Genomic DNA, 15019 nt, shown 5'->3' with positions numbered 1-15019 from the left:
GAAGAAATAGGAACAGGCCCCCAAACATCAGAATATATGGTATCAAATAACTTCGAAGCTCGCTTATTTATTGACTGAAAAGGGAGAGCATGACTCTTACAAATATGATAGCTTGAGCACATGCTAGACTCATTTACTGGACTTAGACTAGACTTTTGTAATAGTCCGTCTGCAACAAGACTTTGAATGAAAGACTGACTACAATGTGCTAAACGACCATGCCCAATGGATGGCTTGTCATACTCTGCTATATTGACTTCACTATGACTGGAAAAAGATGAATCTGAAAGACAAGACTTGGACACCTTTGGAGCTTCTTCAATGACGTACATGTCTCATTTGCGAACACCCTAAGCGAATGTCTTCTTGGTTCGAGCATCCTTGACATAAACAGAAGAAGGAGTAAACTCAACAGAGGAATGAGTAACATCAATAAGCTTTGACACAAAAATGATATTTTTCTTGACATTTGGAACAACAAGAACATTCTTTAAAGGTATGGAGGAATGAGCCATGGATATGTGTGCATTTCCAATATGTGATATTTTGTGATGGGAACCATCTCCTGTGACAACTGAGCCTTTAGCTAAATAAGGGAGAGCACTAGAAAGCTTACCTGCGTCACCGGTCACATGGGCTGCAGCACCAGAATCCACATACCATTGTCCTTCTTCATTTTACTTAATATTGACTTTAGACAAGGCTGTCATTAAACTCTGTTGCACATCAGAAGGAATGTTTGATGCTGCAATCGTGTTCAATACAGCTGATCCTGCTGCCTTATTGTCACGCTTGACTTGTTTTCTCTTGTTTTGAGGGTTATGCCAACGTTCTGACTTCACATGACCTCTCTTATTGCAATAAAAGCAAGTAGGTATCCTTCTTGGTACATTTGCCTGAGCATTTCTATTTGGCGTTGGAAGAATACCTCTCTCCATGCCTGCCTGTGAGTTCCAAACCCTAGGACGGCTTCCTTGCAAAGCATGGGTCCTGGTGACTAACACATTGTGACTGCCAGAAGGAAATAATTCTTGTCGTTGTATACGACTTGCTTCATGTTGAATCAATTTTGCTTTCAGGTCTTCAAAGGAGGGAAGAACAGGTAATACCTCTAAAGCAGTGCAGAAAACATCAAAATCTGACCCCAAACCACTCAAAGCCTACTGTACCTTGTCCTTGTCACTGACTGGGTGCCCAATGATTGCAAGTTAGTCACTGACATTTTTGATTTCATGTATGTATTCCAAAACTGAACGTGTTCCTCGCTTGATATCCTGAAATTGCCTCTTGAGTTGTAGAAATCTTGCTTCCGATACTTGAGAATACGTGGTAGTGAGTACATTCCACAACTTCAATGCTGAAAGATCATCATCAACGCCCGCCAGAACTTCTTCTGACAATGTAGAGGTGATATATGCTACGAGGGATTGATCATGTGCCATCCACGTTTCATATTCAGGATTAATTTCAGTAACGGTTTCTTGAATTTGCCCTGCAGCATTCTTCACCTCTCGCACGATCCATTCGGGTGGCGCAGGTGTGGTGCCATTGAGAAATGCCCATAGAGACGGTGACCCTTGATGGAAGGGACTATTTGATGTTTCCAAGTCAAATAGTTGGTGTGATTCAACTTTTGGGAGATGAGTTGAGAGAGGAAACTTGACGACAATATGGAAGAATTGCGGCTGTGATGGTCCATGGTTGATTTTGAGGCTAAACGTATAAGGATGAAGGCTTACAGTAGATACTAGGGTAGACGATAGCAACCAGAAAAATGAGAATTTTAGATTAGGGCAGACGTCAAGAACAAGGGCAGAGATCAAGGATTTTAGGGTTAGGTCAAAGATTTTAAGGTTAGGGTAGAAATTAGGGTAGAGATTTTAGGGTAGGGCAATGATCAAGGGATTTTAGGGTTAGGGCAGAAAAACAGAAATTAGCGCAGAGATTTTAGGGTTGGGGCAGAAAACAGAAATTAGGGCAGATAATGAGACTTCTTACCGGACAATCTCAGTGGCAATAGCCTGGCTCTGATACCATGTAAGATTTTGAGATATTATGCCAAATCACTGGATTGAATCCTTTGTAGATGCGAGAAGAGAAGAAGAGAAGGTGACTGCACGTGCAATAGAGAGAGAGAAGAAAAGAGGGCAGGAACCGTGGCCCTTCCTCCTTGTCATTAATATAACCTAATGTATGTTACAAGTAAATACAAAAACAACAAGTATTTACAAGTATGCCACCGCCCATTATGTTTGGGTATATGGGCAAGATGGATTGGGTCTGTAGACCCGATCCAATTTGTACAATCTTAACACTTTTTGGACTAGCAACAAGCATTTACCTTTTCCTAACATTTACTTCTCCATTATCATGTATCAAGGCCTATCCAGCTCTGTCCACAAAGATTGGCTGGTCACGTAAAACACTGACACCTTAAATATTCATAAACTGTTGCATACTTTTTGAGCACACTACCTTGTTTAGGGCTGAAGAGGCAGAGAGAGTTCACAAGGATGCCAGAAAGGGACCATGATGAAGGGGAGAAGGTGCTTAGATCTTTCTTTATTAACATTAGATATAGAAGGCTTTTCACTAGGGTTATTGCGAATAACTAGAATTTACACAGTTTTGATTACCACAGAAATACAAATATTTTTGTAGAATTGCAGAAGATAACACGATCACAATCCTAACAGCCTCCCACTAGTTGTACATATCCATTTTATCAAGGACAAATTCTTCAAAACTATAAGCTACCGTTACTAAGCCCCTTGGTTATCATATCTGCAACCTGGTTTAATGATCCTACAAATCTTGTCTCCATTGTTTGGTCTTCTGTCTTCTCTTTTATAAAGTAGTCATATCTTTGGATCTATGTAACACTGACTTTTCAAAAAGATTGCTGCACCCGAGTCATGACAGGTGTGGCTTGGGTGTTTCTTGGGTGAGCTTGGGTGCAACAAGAAACAATTGCTTTCTTTCTACTGCATCATTGATAAAATCATAGTTTGTTAATCATGAGTTTCTATTTTTATTACTGGTGAACAATTGTATTGCTAGTTTCCTTGTCTGTAGACCATTTTATTCATTTATTTATATGTACTGAAATCTTTTGGCAATCTATCCATCCGGCCCCTCTCTCACGCAGCACAATGCAATGCATCATGCTGCATGTGAGGGGCTGGATGGGCAGATGACCAGAGGATTGAGATCTGTTTCTTACAGATGAAGAAGCAGCTTAATAAAGAGCTTGTACACTAACTGAGGAAAATGATGAATGACACAAGAGAGAGAGAAAAAGAGAGAGAGAGAGAGATTTGGACCGTACCAAGGAACACACCTGACACCTGCTCTAGAACCTTGTAAACTTTTTCACCTTAGACCTTAATTATGGTTGAAGAGGGGGGATGCAAGAGTTCAGGTGAATACCTTCATGATGCTCACAAAGGAGAGATTGTGTTGCTAACTTTTCTTTATCAACATTCAACAGAGAAGTCAAATATATAAGAGGACCAGAAAATGATTAAAATTCCTTTACTAATAGTCCATTATCACAGAAGTACAATTATTTATGAAAAATAACTGAAAGTAACACTATAATGATATAATCACAATCCTAACTGTAAGATTTTGGGTGTCGAAGTATAACCCACGTTCAGATTCAGCAAAGGAAAGATAGAGAGAGAACAGGAAAAGAGAAATGAGGAAGGGAGGTGAGATTTTACATTCTCACACAGCCCAAACATTTTACAAGAATCTAGAATGAAACAATCACCATAATCTAGAGCCTAGAGTGAAGCAACACAATAGCCTAAAGTCTAGAATAAAATAATTACAGAAATTACAATCATAACCCTGCCTAGATAAATGCGTTCAGACATGGTTAGACGTGTTGAATCTGGATCAGATTAGATCCAACATCTTATCATCCTCCCTCAAGTTGTATATGGTTTTGCACCATGTACAACTTGCCTTTTAGAAACCAGAATCGTTGCTTCGGTAGTCCTTTTGTAAATAAGTCTGCAACTTGTTCATCTGTACGAACATAAATAGGCTGAATCTCCTTGTCTTCCACCTTTTGTCTAATAAAGTGTTGATCAATCTCAATGTGCTTTGTTCGACCATGTTGTATGAGATTAAAAGCAATGTTAATAGCGCTTTGATTATCACACATTAACATTGACGTTTTAATCTTTTCTCCAATGTCTTCTAGCAAATGTCTAACCCATGTAACTTCAACAGCACCTGCAACCATGCATTTGTATTCAACTTCAGTGCTGGATCTTGCCACTGCCTTTTGTTTTGACAACTCCAAGACACAAGTTTACGTCCAATGAAAATACAAAAATCAGATCTTTGATCGGGATCTCCAGCCCAATCTGCATCTGTGAATGTCATAAGTTGATGTCCAACAATTATATTTCCACTCTTACCATAAACTAAGCCATCTCCTGCCGTCCCTTTTAGATATCTTAATATTCTTTTGACAGCATCCATGTGAGTATCTCTAAGTGCATGCATAAATTGAGATACTTGATTCACAACATATATAATATATGGTCTAGTGAATGTAAGATATTGAAGTGCCCCAACAATACTTCGATATTGTGTAGGATTTTCATATAACTCCTCATCCTGAGCACTTAGTCTTTGATTTAGAACACTAGGAGTTCCAACAGGCTTACAATCAGACATACCTGCCTTTTTCAACAGATCCAACATGAATTTCTGTTCTGTCAATGGGAGGCGATTATTGTGCCTATCAATCTCCACTCCAAGAAAGAATCGTAAATCACCAAGCTCTTTCATTTTGAAGTTTTGCATCATCAAAACTTTAGCTTCTTCTATGCGTTTTTCTGAATTGCCTGTGATGACAATATCATCAACATATATAAGAAGTAAATAAATATTTTTTCCTTTTATAAATGAAAAGAGAGTGATCTAGAGGACATCTCCGAAAACCACATTCTTGAATCTTGCAGGAGAAACTGTCAAACCGTGAGCGTGAGGCCTGTTTGAGTCCATAAATAGATTTTCTTAGTTTACAAACCCATGCATGAGAGTCTCCTTTCGTATAACCTGTAGGTTGTTCCATATATACTTCCTCCCTCAAATCATCATGAAGAAAAACATTCTTGACGTCTATTTGATGTAGTCTCCATCCATATTCAACTGCCAATGATATAATCACACGGATCGTTCCCATTTTGATCACAGAGCTGAATGTCTCATCATAATCTTCTCCAAATTGTGTGTGAAGCCTTGTGCCACCAATCTTGCCTTGTATCTTTCCACACTGCCATCAGGTTTATATTTAACTTTATAAATCCATTTCGATCCTACTACATTCTTTTCTTTGGGTCTAGGAACAACTTTCCATGTCCCACATTCATGTAATGCATCTATTTCTTCATTCATTGCCTTGATCCAATGCGACGACTTGGATGCCTCCTCAAAAGAAGTATGTTCATCTTGTTTTATAACTTGAGACATAAAGAGCTGAAAATCTAAGGAAAGATTATCATAACTTACCCATCTAAGAATGGGGTGTTGCACTCGCACAGATCTTCTAACAGGCTGATTATAGACTTCAACATGGGAAGAGGTCGGATTGCCGTCTATCCTTCTTTTCTGACGAGTGTAAACCTGTCCTGAAAATCGACATGAAACATTGTTTTCTCCTTCTTTCACAGCTGGAACAAGTTCTTTGTTTCCTTCTGTTTGTGTGATATGTGAAGATCCTATCTCATCATGTGGATGAAATTCTGGACTACCTCCTGCAAATAACTCAGCACTTACCCAAGGATCATATGATTCCATGGGTTGAGAATTCTCAGTATAAATGTTAAAATTGTGTTCGTCAAACACAACATTTCTTGATACTTTGATGTGTCTGGTTGTAGGGTCATTACATCTAAACATTTGTATTCATCTGCATAGCCAACCTACCTGCACTGCACTGCTTTACTCTGAAATTTATTTCTCAATGATGAGTCAATGTGAACATAGCACACACATCTGAAAACCCTTAAATCATTATAGTTTAGATTGCAACCAAAAAGAGTGAAGTAAGGAGATTTTGAATCCAAAATTGTCATGGACAGATGATTTATTATATGTACAGCGGTGTGAAAAGCCTTTGTCCATAGAGTAATAGGAGTATTACTATCATGCATCATATTCATACCACTTTCCACGATGTGACGATGTTTCCATTCAGTTACACCATTTTTTTGTGGGGTGTTATCTCATTTTTTCGTAAAAAGTTAATAAAGTCATGTGAAGAATATTCCCCCTCCTACCATCACAATGGAAATGCACAACTTTAGACAAAAACTGTGTTTGGATCATGGCATGAAATTTTTGAAAGATACTAAACACTTTTGATTTTTGTTTCATGAAGTGAATCCAAGTACATCGAGAATAAGAATCTATGAACAAAACATAATAGCGAGAGCTAGACAAGGAATCAATGGGATCTGGCCCCCATACATCATAATAGACAATATCAAAAGGTTTAGAAGCTCTTTTATTAATATTATGAAAAGGAAGTATATGACTCTTACATAGTTCGCAACTAGAACATTGTTTGTCATAGGAATCAAAGGATAGACTGGATTTTGGAATGAGATTATCTTATGCAAGTTTTTCTAAAAACTCATGACTACAATGTCCCATACGACCATGCCATAAATTTGACTTATTGACGTCTGATTGTAGACAACTGGAACTTGGAATTTGTGAAGGTGCGTTGGAAGGAAAGAATGTCAATTGAGCTGGACTTGAAGAGGACTGTAAGAAATAAAGATTTTCCTTGAAGACATACATATTTTCTTGGCGTTTCCCTTTAGCGAATGTTTTTTTCATTAGAAGATCCTTGACATACATAGAAGATGAAGTAAATTCAACAGATGAGTTTGTATCATCTACAAGTTTAGAAATGAAAATAATATTCTTTTTGATATTTGGAGCAAGGGCAACATTTGACAAAGATAGTGGAAATGGTGATGTTGGAAGAGAAATTTGTGCATTCCAATATGTGTGATAGGATGAAAACTTTCTGACACCTGTAAGGCTGTAACTATATTACTTTTACCAGAATAAGGAAAAAAGTCATGTAACTTACCAGCATTTCCAATTACATGAGTAGCAACACCTAAATCCAAATACCATTCGCCTTGATCATTTTGTTTCATTGTCATCTTGGAGAGGGCAGTCATAAGTATTTGTTGTACATCAGCTGGTGGGAGTTTGATATTCTGTTCAACTTCAGGTTTATTGCCTCTGTTTTGTTGATTGAACCAGCAATTTGCTCTGATGTGACCGTTCTTGTTACATTGGAAACACGTTGGCACCTTTTTTGTTGTATTAGTTTGAAATCTGCTTGTAACACTTGGTGTTGGCAGAATACCTTTGCCATTTTGTTCATCATGCCCACGATTCATGCCTCCTTGATAAGCCCCATTTCCTTTTCTATGACCTGCAGCAACTTCCATAACTAAAAACATTGTGAGCATTACCTTGGTTTGTTCCTCTCATCAGTTGTTTCATGTTGAAGCAACTTGCCCTAAAGTTCATTGAAGGTGGGCAAGATAAGTAGAACTTCAAGAGTAGTAGTGAAGGCATAAAAATCTGATCCAAGGCCGCTAAAAGTCTATTGGACTTTTTCTTCGTCGAAAACAACATATCCAACAACTCCCAACTGATCAGCTATCCCTTTAAGATGCCCCAAATATTCCATAATCAACGTTGACCTTTTGCTGAGATTCTGAAATTCTTTCTTCAAATATAGAATACGTGCCTTTGAAATTTGAGAATAGGTTTCAGCAAGACTGATCCATAACTGTCCTGCTGTACAGTCATCAGAAAGAGAAATCAACACTTCTTAAGAGGGCGTTGATGTGATACACGCAAACAAGATATGGATCTCGTTTCATCCATGTTATAAATTGAGGGTTACAAATTTCCTGAGTGGAAATTGTCTCTCCTCTCTCATTCTTAACCTCTTGTTGAATGAACTGTGGTGGGATTAGAATGGAGCCATCAAAATGCCAGTATAGATCCTGACTCCTTATGAAAGGAGTGATCTGCCTTTTCCAGGTAAGGTAGTTGGAGTGGTTCATTTTTTCAGAAATAAGGTGTGGTAAGAAGTTGGAAGACATACTGGATTGGGAGAGATTATCCATGATAAATTATATATCTATCAATGTAGATATATACTAACAGAAATATAAGAGTGTTGTCAAGATAGATGAAGGATTAGGAGCAGAATGTTAGAAGGGGTATAAGAAAAAACCAAGCAGGAGATTTCAAGTCTGTTTAAACATTCTCCTTGGTAGAACCAGCCAGACCTTACTCTGATACCATGCAAGATTGTGGGTGTCGAAGTATAACCCACGTTCAGATTCAGCAAGAAGATGAGAGAGAAAACAGGAAAAGCGAAATGAGGAAGGGAGGTGAGATTTTACATTCTCACACAGACCATTTATATATTGATTCATCTACACATTTTACAAGAATCTAGAATGAAACAATCACAATAATCTAGAGCCTAGAGTGAAGCAATACAATAACCTAGAGTCGAGAATAAAACAATTACAGAAATTACAATCATATCCCTGCCTAGATAAATGCATTCAGACATGGTTAGACGTGTTGGATCTGAATCAGTAGACGTGCTGGATCTGGATCAGATTAGATCCAACATCTTATCACTAACTGTGTCTGGGTAGCATATAACTTTTTTCACATTTTTTCTTCTTTACCTAATTCTCCTTGTTACTTAATTACTACAAAAGTTTTGCCTCTTTCTCACTTTCTTTTTTAATAGAACTAATGCATTGTTCTTCGGCAGGTTAAGCTCCTTTTGAAGGATCGCTTAAATGGCAAGGCAACTGGTGGCTCCAGTGAGAAGAATGAACCAAGTGCATCAGTAGAGCTCAATTCTCGAAACTTCGATGAAGTTGTCCTTAAAAGCAAAGAATTATGGATGGTTGAATTTTATGCTCCATGGTTAGTAATTAAAGTCATATAGGATATAACTATATATATGCATAACCCCTATAAAGTTTTAAAAAAATGCATGTAGTTGTGGCTGTGGGTATTAATGTTCTGTTAAGATCATGATACACAAAGATTTTTTTTTTCTAGGAGATTTTCTGCAAATTTTTCTGAGAAAAGAATCGAGAAATCTAAGGGAGAGCAAGAGAGAGAAGAGTGGTCTGATAGTGGATATAGCAAGACTACCTTTTTTTTTTCCATTTCAAAAGTTTGCAGTGAATCCATAAAGTATTTAGCAGCACATAGTTTTCACCATAACATGTTGGAAGCCAATATCAGTAAGATACTTTGCCACCCTCCATCTCCCACGGTCCATCTTGCCACCAATGAATAACTCCAGTTCTTTGATCAGAACATGATAAAAGGCTATGTAGAAACTACTGCTTTTGGGTGAATTTCTATTTCATACATGCTGCAGGAATAAGTCACAAGGTTGACTAGATCATCTGTAAGGAATAGTGGACTGTTCATGTAATTTAGTTAGCACAATCTCTCTATTATGTTCTAAGAGCGGTAATACTAAGCAAATTATTCCATATCAACTAATAAATCTTTTGTATCAAATACCTTGAGAGAGGTCTCATTCTTGTGGAGTAGAAAATTTAAGGCGACTCCCTTGTTTTTATTATCATAATCATCATCATTGTTATCTCTCTCTCTCTCCCCTTTTTCCTGTTTACATAGTGAAAATGTCAGTTTGAACTAATTTATCTTGAACAAACTGAAAAGTGTAACACAAAGGGGCTTAATGTTGCATAGAATAATAGACACTGTTTTTGGGAATACAAATTTTTTTATTACTTCTTTACTTGACGTGTTTTATAACAGACGTGTGCACATTGATTCAGCTGATTTCTGAGGCATTTGTTGGGTCTTGATTTGGTACGTGTGTGTGAGGATGCATGTATTTATGTGTGGTTGTGCATGTGCTGTGCATGTACACGCATGCATGTGTTCATGTGTGTTTGTGTCTGTGGTTGGTCACCATTCCTGCATAGTGTTTTCATTCTGTGGATATTGTGTTCATGAGTTCATTTCCTATGAGCATGTTTATCCTGAACTGGTTTGTCAATGATATGAAATTGCAGGTTATAAGTCTTATTTTGTCCTGTTACAGGTGTGGACATTGTAAGAAACTTGCTCCAGAGTGGAAAAAGGCTTCAAATAACTTAAAAGGGAAAGTTAAATTAGGCCACGTTGATTGCGATGCTGAAAAGGTACTTCATTTGTCTAATGTTGATCTTATCCCTAATTTGCAACTGAACTAGGTTATTAGGAGTTAGGACCTCCACATGTCAATATCTTCTAACTTTTTTGTATAATGGGAAATTCATGAATGAACTTGGTTATTGGGACTTCCACATCTCAATAATCATGGGCAATTCCTCACTGAAATTTTTATTTGTCGTCGATAAAGTCCGTTTTATAATTTTTTAAAGATTAAAATCCATTTGGTGGAAAGTAATTAGAATCATGAAATGCTAATAAAGTAATCACATTCCTCAGAAACTAATAAATAGTGTTGAAATAATTATCACAGATATTATGGAGTTTTCAACTGTGAAATTGTTCTTGGATATTAAGCAGGAAGCTTACTTTTCTTTGGAAATTCTTGAGATTGAGAAGATGAAAAAATAAATAATAATAATAGAAAATTTTTTGATACTATAAGTCTCCTACTAAAATTCTTACAAAAGTATTTTAAAAAAATCCAGATAATTATTGATACATTAAGGAAGCCCAAAGATGAGATATGTTAATAATAGCTTTTTGGAAAAACTTGTAAAAATATCTCAATAAAAACAAAATTTTTGTGACATTTTTCATTGGTTTTAATAATATTTCTCACCTTTCCACTTCTTTTGGTTTCTTCAATTTTTTTGTTTCTAATGTAATATTTTGGGAAAAAACAGAAACAGCAATGTTTGTGACAACATCTAAAATATGTCTTTACGTATTGTGTTTGTGTAGATCAGTCTACTCATGCCTCTAGGGGCGTACACCTAATGGCTTGTTCCCTGTGATAGAGCCTCTACAAACTGTACTTTTGTCTCCTGTATATGATTCCAATTTCCAATCATAGTTGGCAAACACGCCGATCCAAGTTGTGAGTCGCCAAAGTCTGCTAGGATCATCCATTCACTGGGTCATGAGTTATTGCTGAGTCAGCTGTGATCTCAACTAATTACATGTTCTTTTTTGTCTTGTATGACTAAATACTGTTGTTATTTTTAGAATTTCGAAATATTACAAACTTTACTAAATATGTGCAAATAGTCAAATACTCTCATACATGTTATTCATATAGAAAAAATGCACTTTAAAAACTTATGACCTAAAGAATAACGAGTCGCTGAGTCAACCGTCTGACCCACTGAACCAATCTTCAGCTGATCTGCTACTGCTGTTTCTTCACTTCTGATTTGTTCATCATTCAATGAGGGTAATGCATGTGGGAATGCAAACAGGATAGATTTTTTAGGGGCTCCAGTTCTTCCACCCATTCTACTAAGAGGGATGCTAGGTCACGGGTTTGCCAACTATGATTCCATCTTCCTTAAATACCCTTTCATTATTGGTTTATCTTCTCGATTTGCTCTTTTATTTAATATCATCCACCAAAAGCCTTGTATGACTCAAATGGGCCCTTAGATGTCACAATTTCTTTGCATGGTCTCGATCCTTGCAAGATGTTCTAACACAAGGCTTACACTCCATAGGGCTTCTCAATGCTTGAGCACAATGGGTTATCCCATGAAGTGCACAATGCCACTGGAAAGAGAGGAAAATAATCTGGATATGATTGAATATGCTTAGAAGATGCATGGATAATGCAAGCAGAGCTGTTGGAAACGGCTCGTCCAGCCAATGGTCAATGCTCAATCCTGAGTCCCTGACCAAACAGAAAACAGGAAAAAAGGCACAAATATGAAAAGGAAAAAAAAGTACATGAACTTAAAATACACCTATAAGATGCATATATATGTTACGTGTATGCACATGGACAGACATATTTTAGTAGCTTCTGCGTATTTCTCCCTAAAGATCTATTAATTTACCACCTCCTTTAGCCAGTTGACCTAGTTTGCGTCTGCGATTTCCTAAGGTTGGACTTAGTTTGTTTTTTATTACTTTCAATGGAAATTTTTTGTTATAATGTGAAATTGTGGGATCCAGTAAAAGGACATGTTCTTTGACAGAAACCAAGTCTGGTCTTTTTGTTGTCAGCTGAATGTCTTGCATATTTCCTCCCCTAAGGAACATTCTTTTACATGCTCCTGGTTTGCTCCAACAGTTAGTAGCATGAATCTGGAATCTTGACTTAGCCTGTCATTTCCTAAGGTTGGGTTAAATTACTTGAGCTAGTTTGTCATATGAAATTGTGCGATCCCAATAAAGGCCTTGTATTGCTACCCTCTGTTCATGGATAACTGGTAAGGGTAAAATGGAAAAATGATACAATGACATATCAAGGAAGTCCTAGTTCATGTCTGCAGATATGTCAGATTATTTACCATGGAAACATCTGTTACTCCTGCCCACAAGTGCACACACCTGCTCATGGATGTAAAAAATATATTTGTGCAAGATACTATTCAACAATGCCAAAGGCGTCGGTGACTGATTTTGTGCAAACTGTTTAGGCATTCATGCATTTCTGGTGCTTTTATCATTTGAAATGCTTTCTCATTACGTTCTAACTTCTCACGGATGGACAGGATCATGTTTGCAACTAGAAAGTTCTTCTGTCTGAACTTAATATTTTCTTAAGGAGATTGCCAAGTATCCTCTTACACTCTGGTCATCAGTCCCTTATGAGCAGGTACAATGTTCAAGGATTCCCCACCATTTTGGTGTTTGGTGCTGACAAGGATAGCCCTTATCCTTACGAGGGTGAAAGGGCTGCTTCAGCAATAGAAAGATTTGCAATCGAGCAACTTGAGACTATTGTTCAGCCAGTTGAAGTAAATGAGCTGACTAGCCCGGTGAGTGCCTTCTGTCATCTGCTTCAAGTTTTATCATCTGCTTCACGTTTAGGCATAAAATTACATTTATAGTAACTAAACTTAAATTCCATTCGTCTCTGCTAGACTGTGATGGAAGAGAAGTGTGCAACATCTGCTATATGCTTTGTTGCTTTCCTGCCTGATATTTTGGATTCGAAGGCAGAGGGAAGGAACAAATACATAGAAACCTTGCTTTCTGTAGCAGAGAAGTTCAAAAAGCACGCATACAGGCAAGTTTGAGATCCAATTCTATGGTATGCTGGTTGATCTAGGATCTTGAGAATACTTTTGTTCATGATATGCTCAAGTAGTTATCGTTTATTAACCAGTTCAATTTGATGAATAGAAGGGGGCAAAGGTTAATCATGGATATTCCTGGATACATGTATGCCATTTAACCACCATTTACTGCATGGATGTTCTAGAATGTAAAAATATGACAATGCAAGATAAACGTGTTGTGTATGGGTTACAAAGATCCTGAGGAAGTAATGGTAGCATAAAGGATATTACTTCAATATTACAATGAAGCCAGATGCCAGGTGATTTGTTCATGTAAGTCTTTGGATTCTTGCAGCTATCTTTGGGTTGCTGCTGGCAAACAGGCTGCTCTTGAGGCGGAGGTCGGTGTTGGTGGTTATGGCTATCCTGCATTAGTAGCTCTCAATGTAAAGAAAGCTGTATATGCTCCTTTGCGCAGTGCTTTTGAGCTCGAACATATAGTGTAAGTAAAGCATTTTTTTAACGCTCTCTTTCATATTTATATCTTTTTGTTTTTCTGCTTGACAAAGTGCTTGGAATGATGTCGACTTCCAGAGAATTTGTCAAGGAGGCTGGTCGTGGTGGCAAAGGCAATTTGCCCTTAGAAAATGCTCCAGTCATTGTACAAACAGTACCTTGGGATGGCAAGGATGGTGAGGTTCTCGAAGAAGATGAGTTTTCTCTCGAAGAACTCATGGGTGAAGATACATCAAGCAAAGATGAGCTGTAAGACGAGCAAGTTAGTTCAGATATGAACAGAAGCAGATATTCTCTCGGAAGATTGAATTGTGAGATACTGAGATGATGGGGCCTGAGGAACAAGTAACCATTGATGTACGACGGGTTAACATTGTTTAGCAACAATCCTGTACTCTGTTGGGGCAAAATTTTTTTGGAAGCGAAAATTTTTCGTCGAGGGTACAGATTTATCATGCTTTTCTAATGTGTCTGTCCTTTATGTCCGGTTGGAATAGGCTGGTTCAGACTCTTTCTGCTGTGTTTGATTTTCAGATAAAATGAGTGGTTACGACTTTTCAACTATCCCGCGTGGTGTTTGGATTAGGTGCTCAAATGACCGGAACCAAACAGGGAATCCTTCTATAGCTGCGATGTTTTCCATATGAGTGGAGAGAAGCTCCGTTCAGGCATTCGGTCTGCACTTACTTTTGTTCCTTCCTTGCATGCCAGTCCTCGAACCGTGGACGGTCTTACGTACCATCATTTGCTATCACCACAACGCCCGGGCGCAACTGGTTCTCTTGTTGAAAACCAAGAGAGTAGTAGAAGATTAGAGCCAATAATCATGTAAATATCTCCACAAGAGAGAGGGAGAGATGGATTCCTATACTTTATATCAACGTTTCAGTAAAGAGTATACGATGAAGAATAATGTGTGCAGAAATTGAATAGGAGATGCACCCCATCTCCTGCCGCTTGCCTGACGGGTAACATTTTGTCCTTAGGGTGAGGAAGAGAATGAGTGGGGGAGTGGATGTATTGGAAAGTCCAGGTGAATGATGAATCTTAGCGGGCAGAAAAGCTATGTGCACAGTATAAACAGTTCAGCCTTGTCAGGAGGCAGTTGTGGGCCTGGCCGTGCCAACCACTTTCAACTTGGTAGCCTACTCAGTAACCTGATCTGTCATTTTTGATGGGCGGAGATGGCCGTTGGCCACCTCTACTTTAATCTT

The 15019-nt window shown here is 37.9% G+C and overlaps 1 protein-coding gene across 1 annotated transcript in view; it reads left to right on the top strand.

The window, feature by feature from the left end:
- Positions 1-14369, top strand: part of LOC116245795 (protein disulfide isomerase-like 2-3) — a 37436-nt gene extending 23067 nt beyond the window's left edge. The window contains exons 4-9 of the mRNA XM_031617350.2: positions 8855-9012; positions 10178-10277; positions 12870-13046; positions 13152-13297; positions 13645-13791; positions 13884-14369. Coding sequence (XP_031473210.1) covers positions 8855-9012; positions 10178-10277; positions 12870-13046; positions 13152-13297; positions 13645-13791; positions 13884-14058 — 903 coding nt within the window. The 3' untranslated portion in view covers positions 14059-14369. The remainder of the gene's footprint in view (positions 1-8854; positions 9013-10177; positions 10278-12869; positions 13047-13151; positions 13298-13644; positions 13792-13883) is intronic.
- The last annotated feature ends 650 nt before the right edge of the window (positions 14370-15019 follow it).

This window comes from Nymphaea colorata, chromosome 1 (assembly GCF_008831285.2).
Source record: "Nymphaea colorata isolate Beijing-Zhang1983 chromosome 1, ASM883128v2, whole genome shotgun sequence".
Lineage (NCBI taxonomy): Eukaryota > Viridiplantae > Streptophyta > Magnoliopsida > Nymphaeales > Nymphaeaceae > Nymphaea > Nymphaea colorata.
This window is presented reverse-complemented; position numbering and strand designations above follow the sequence as displayed.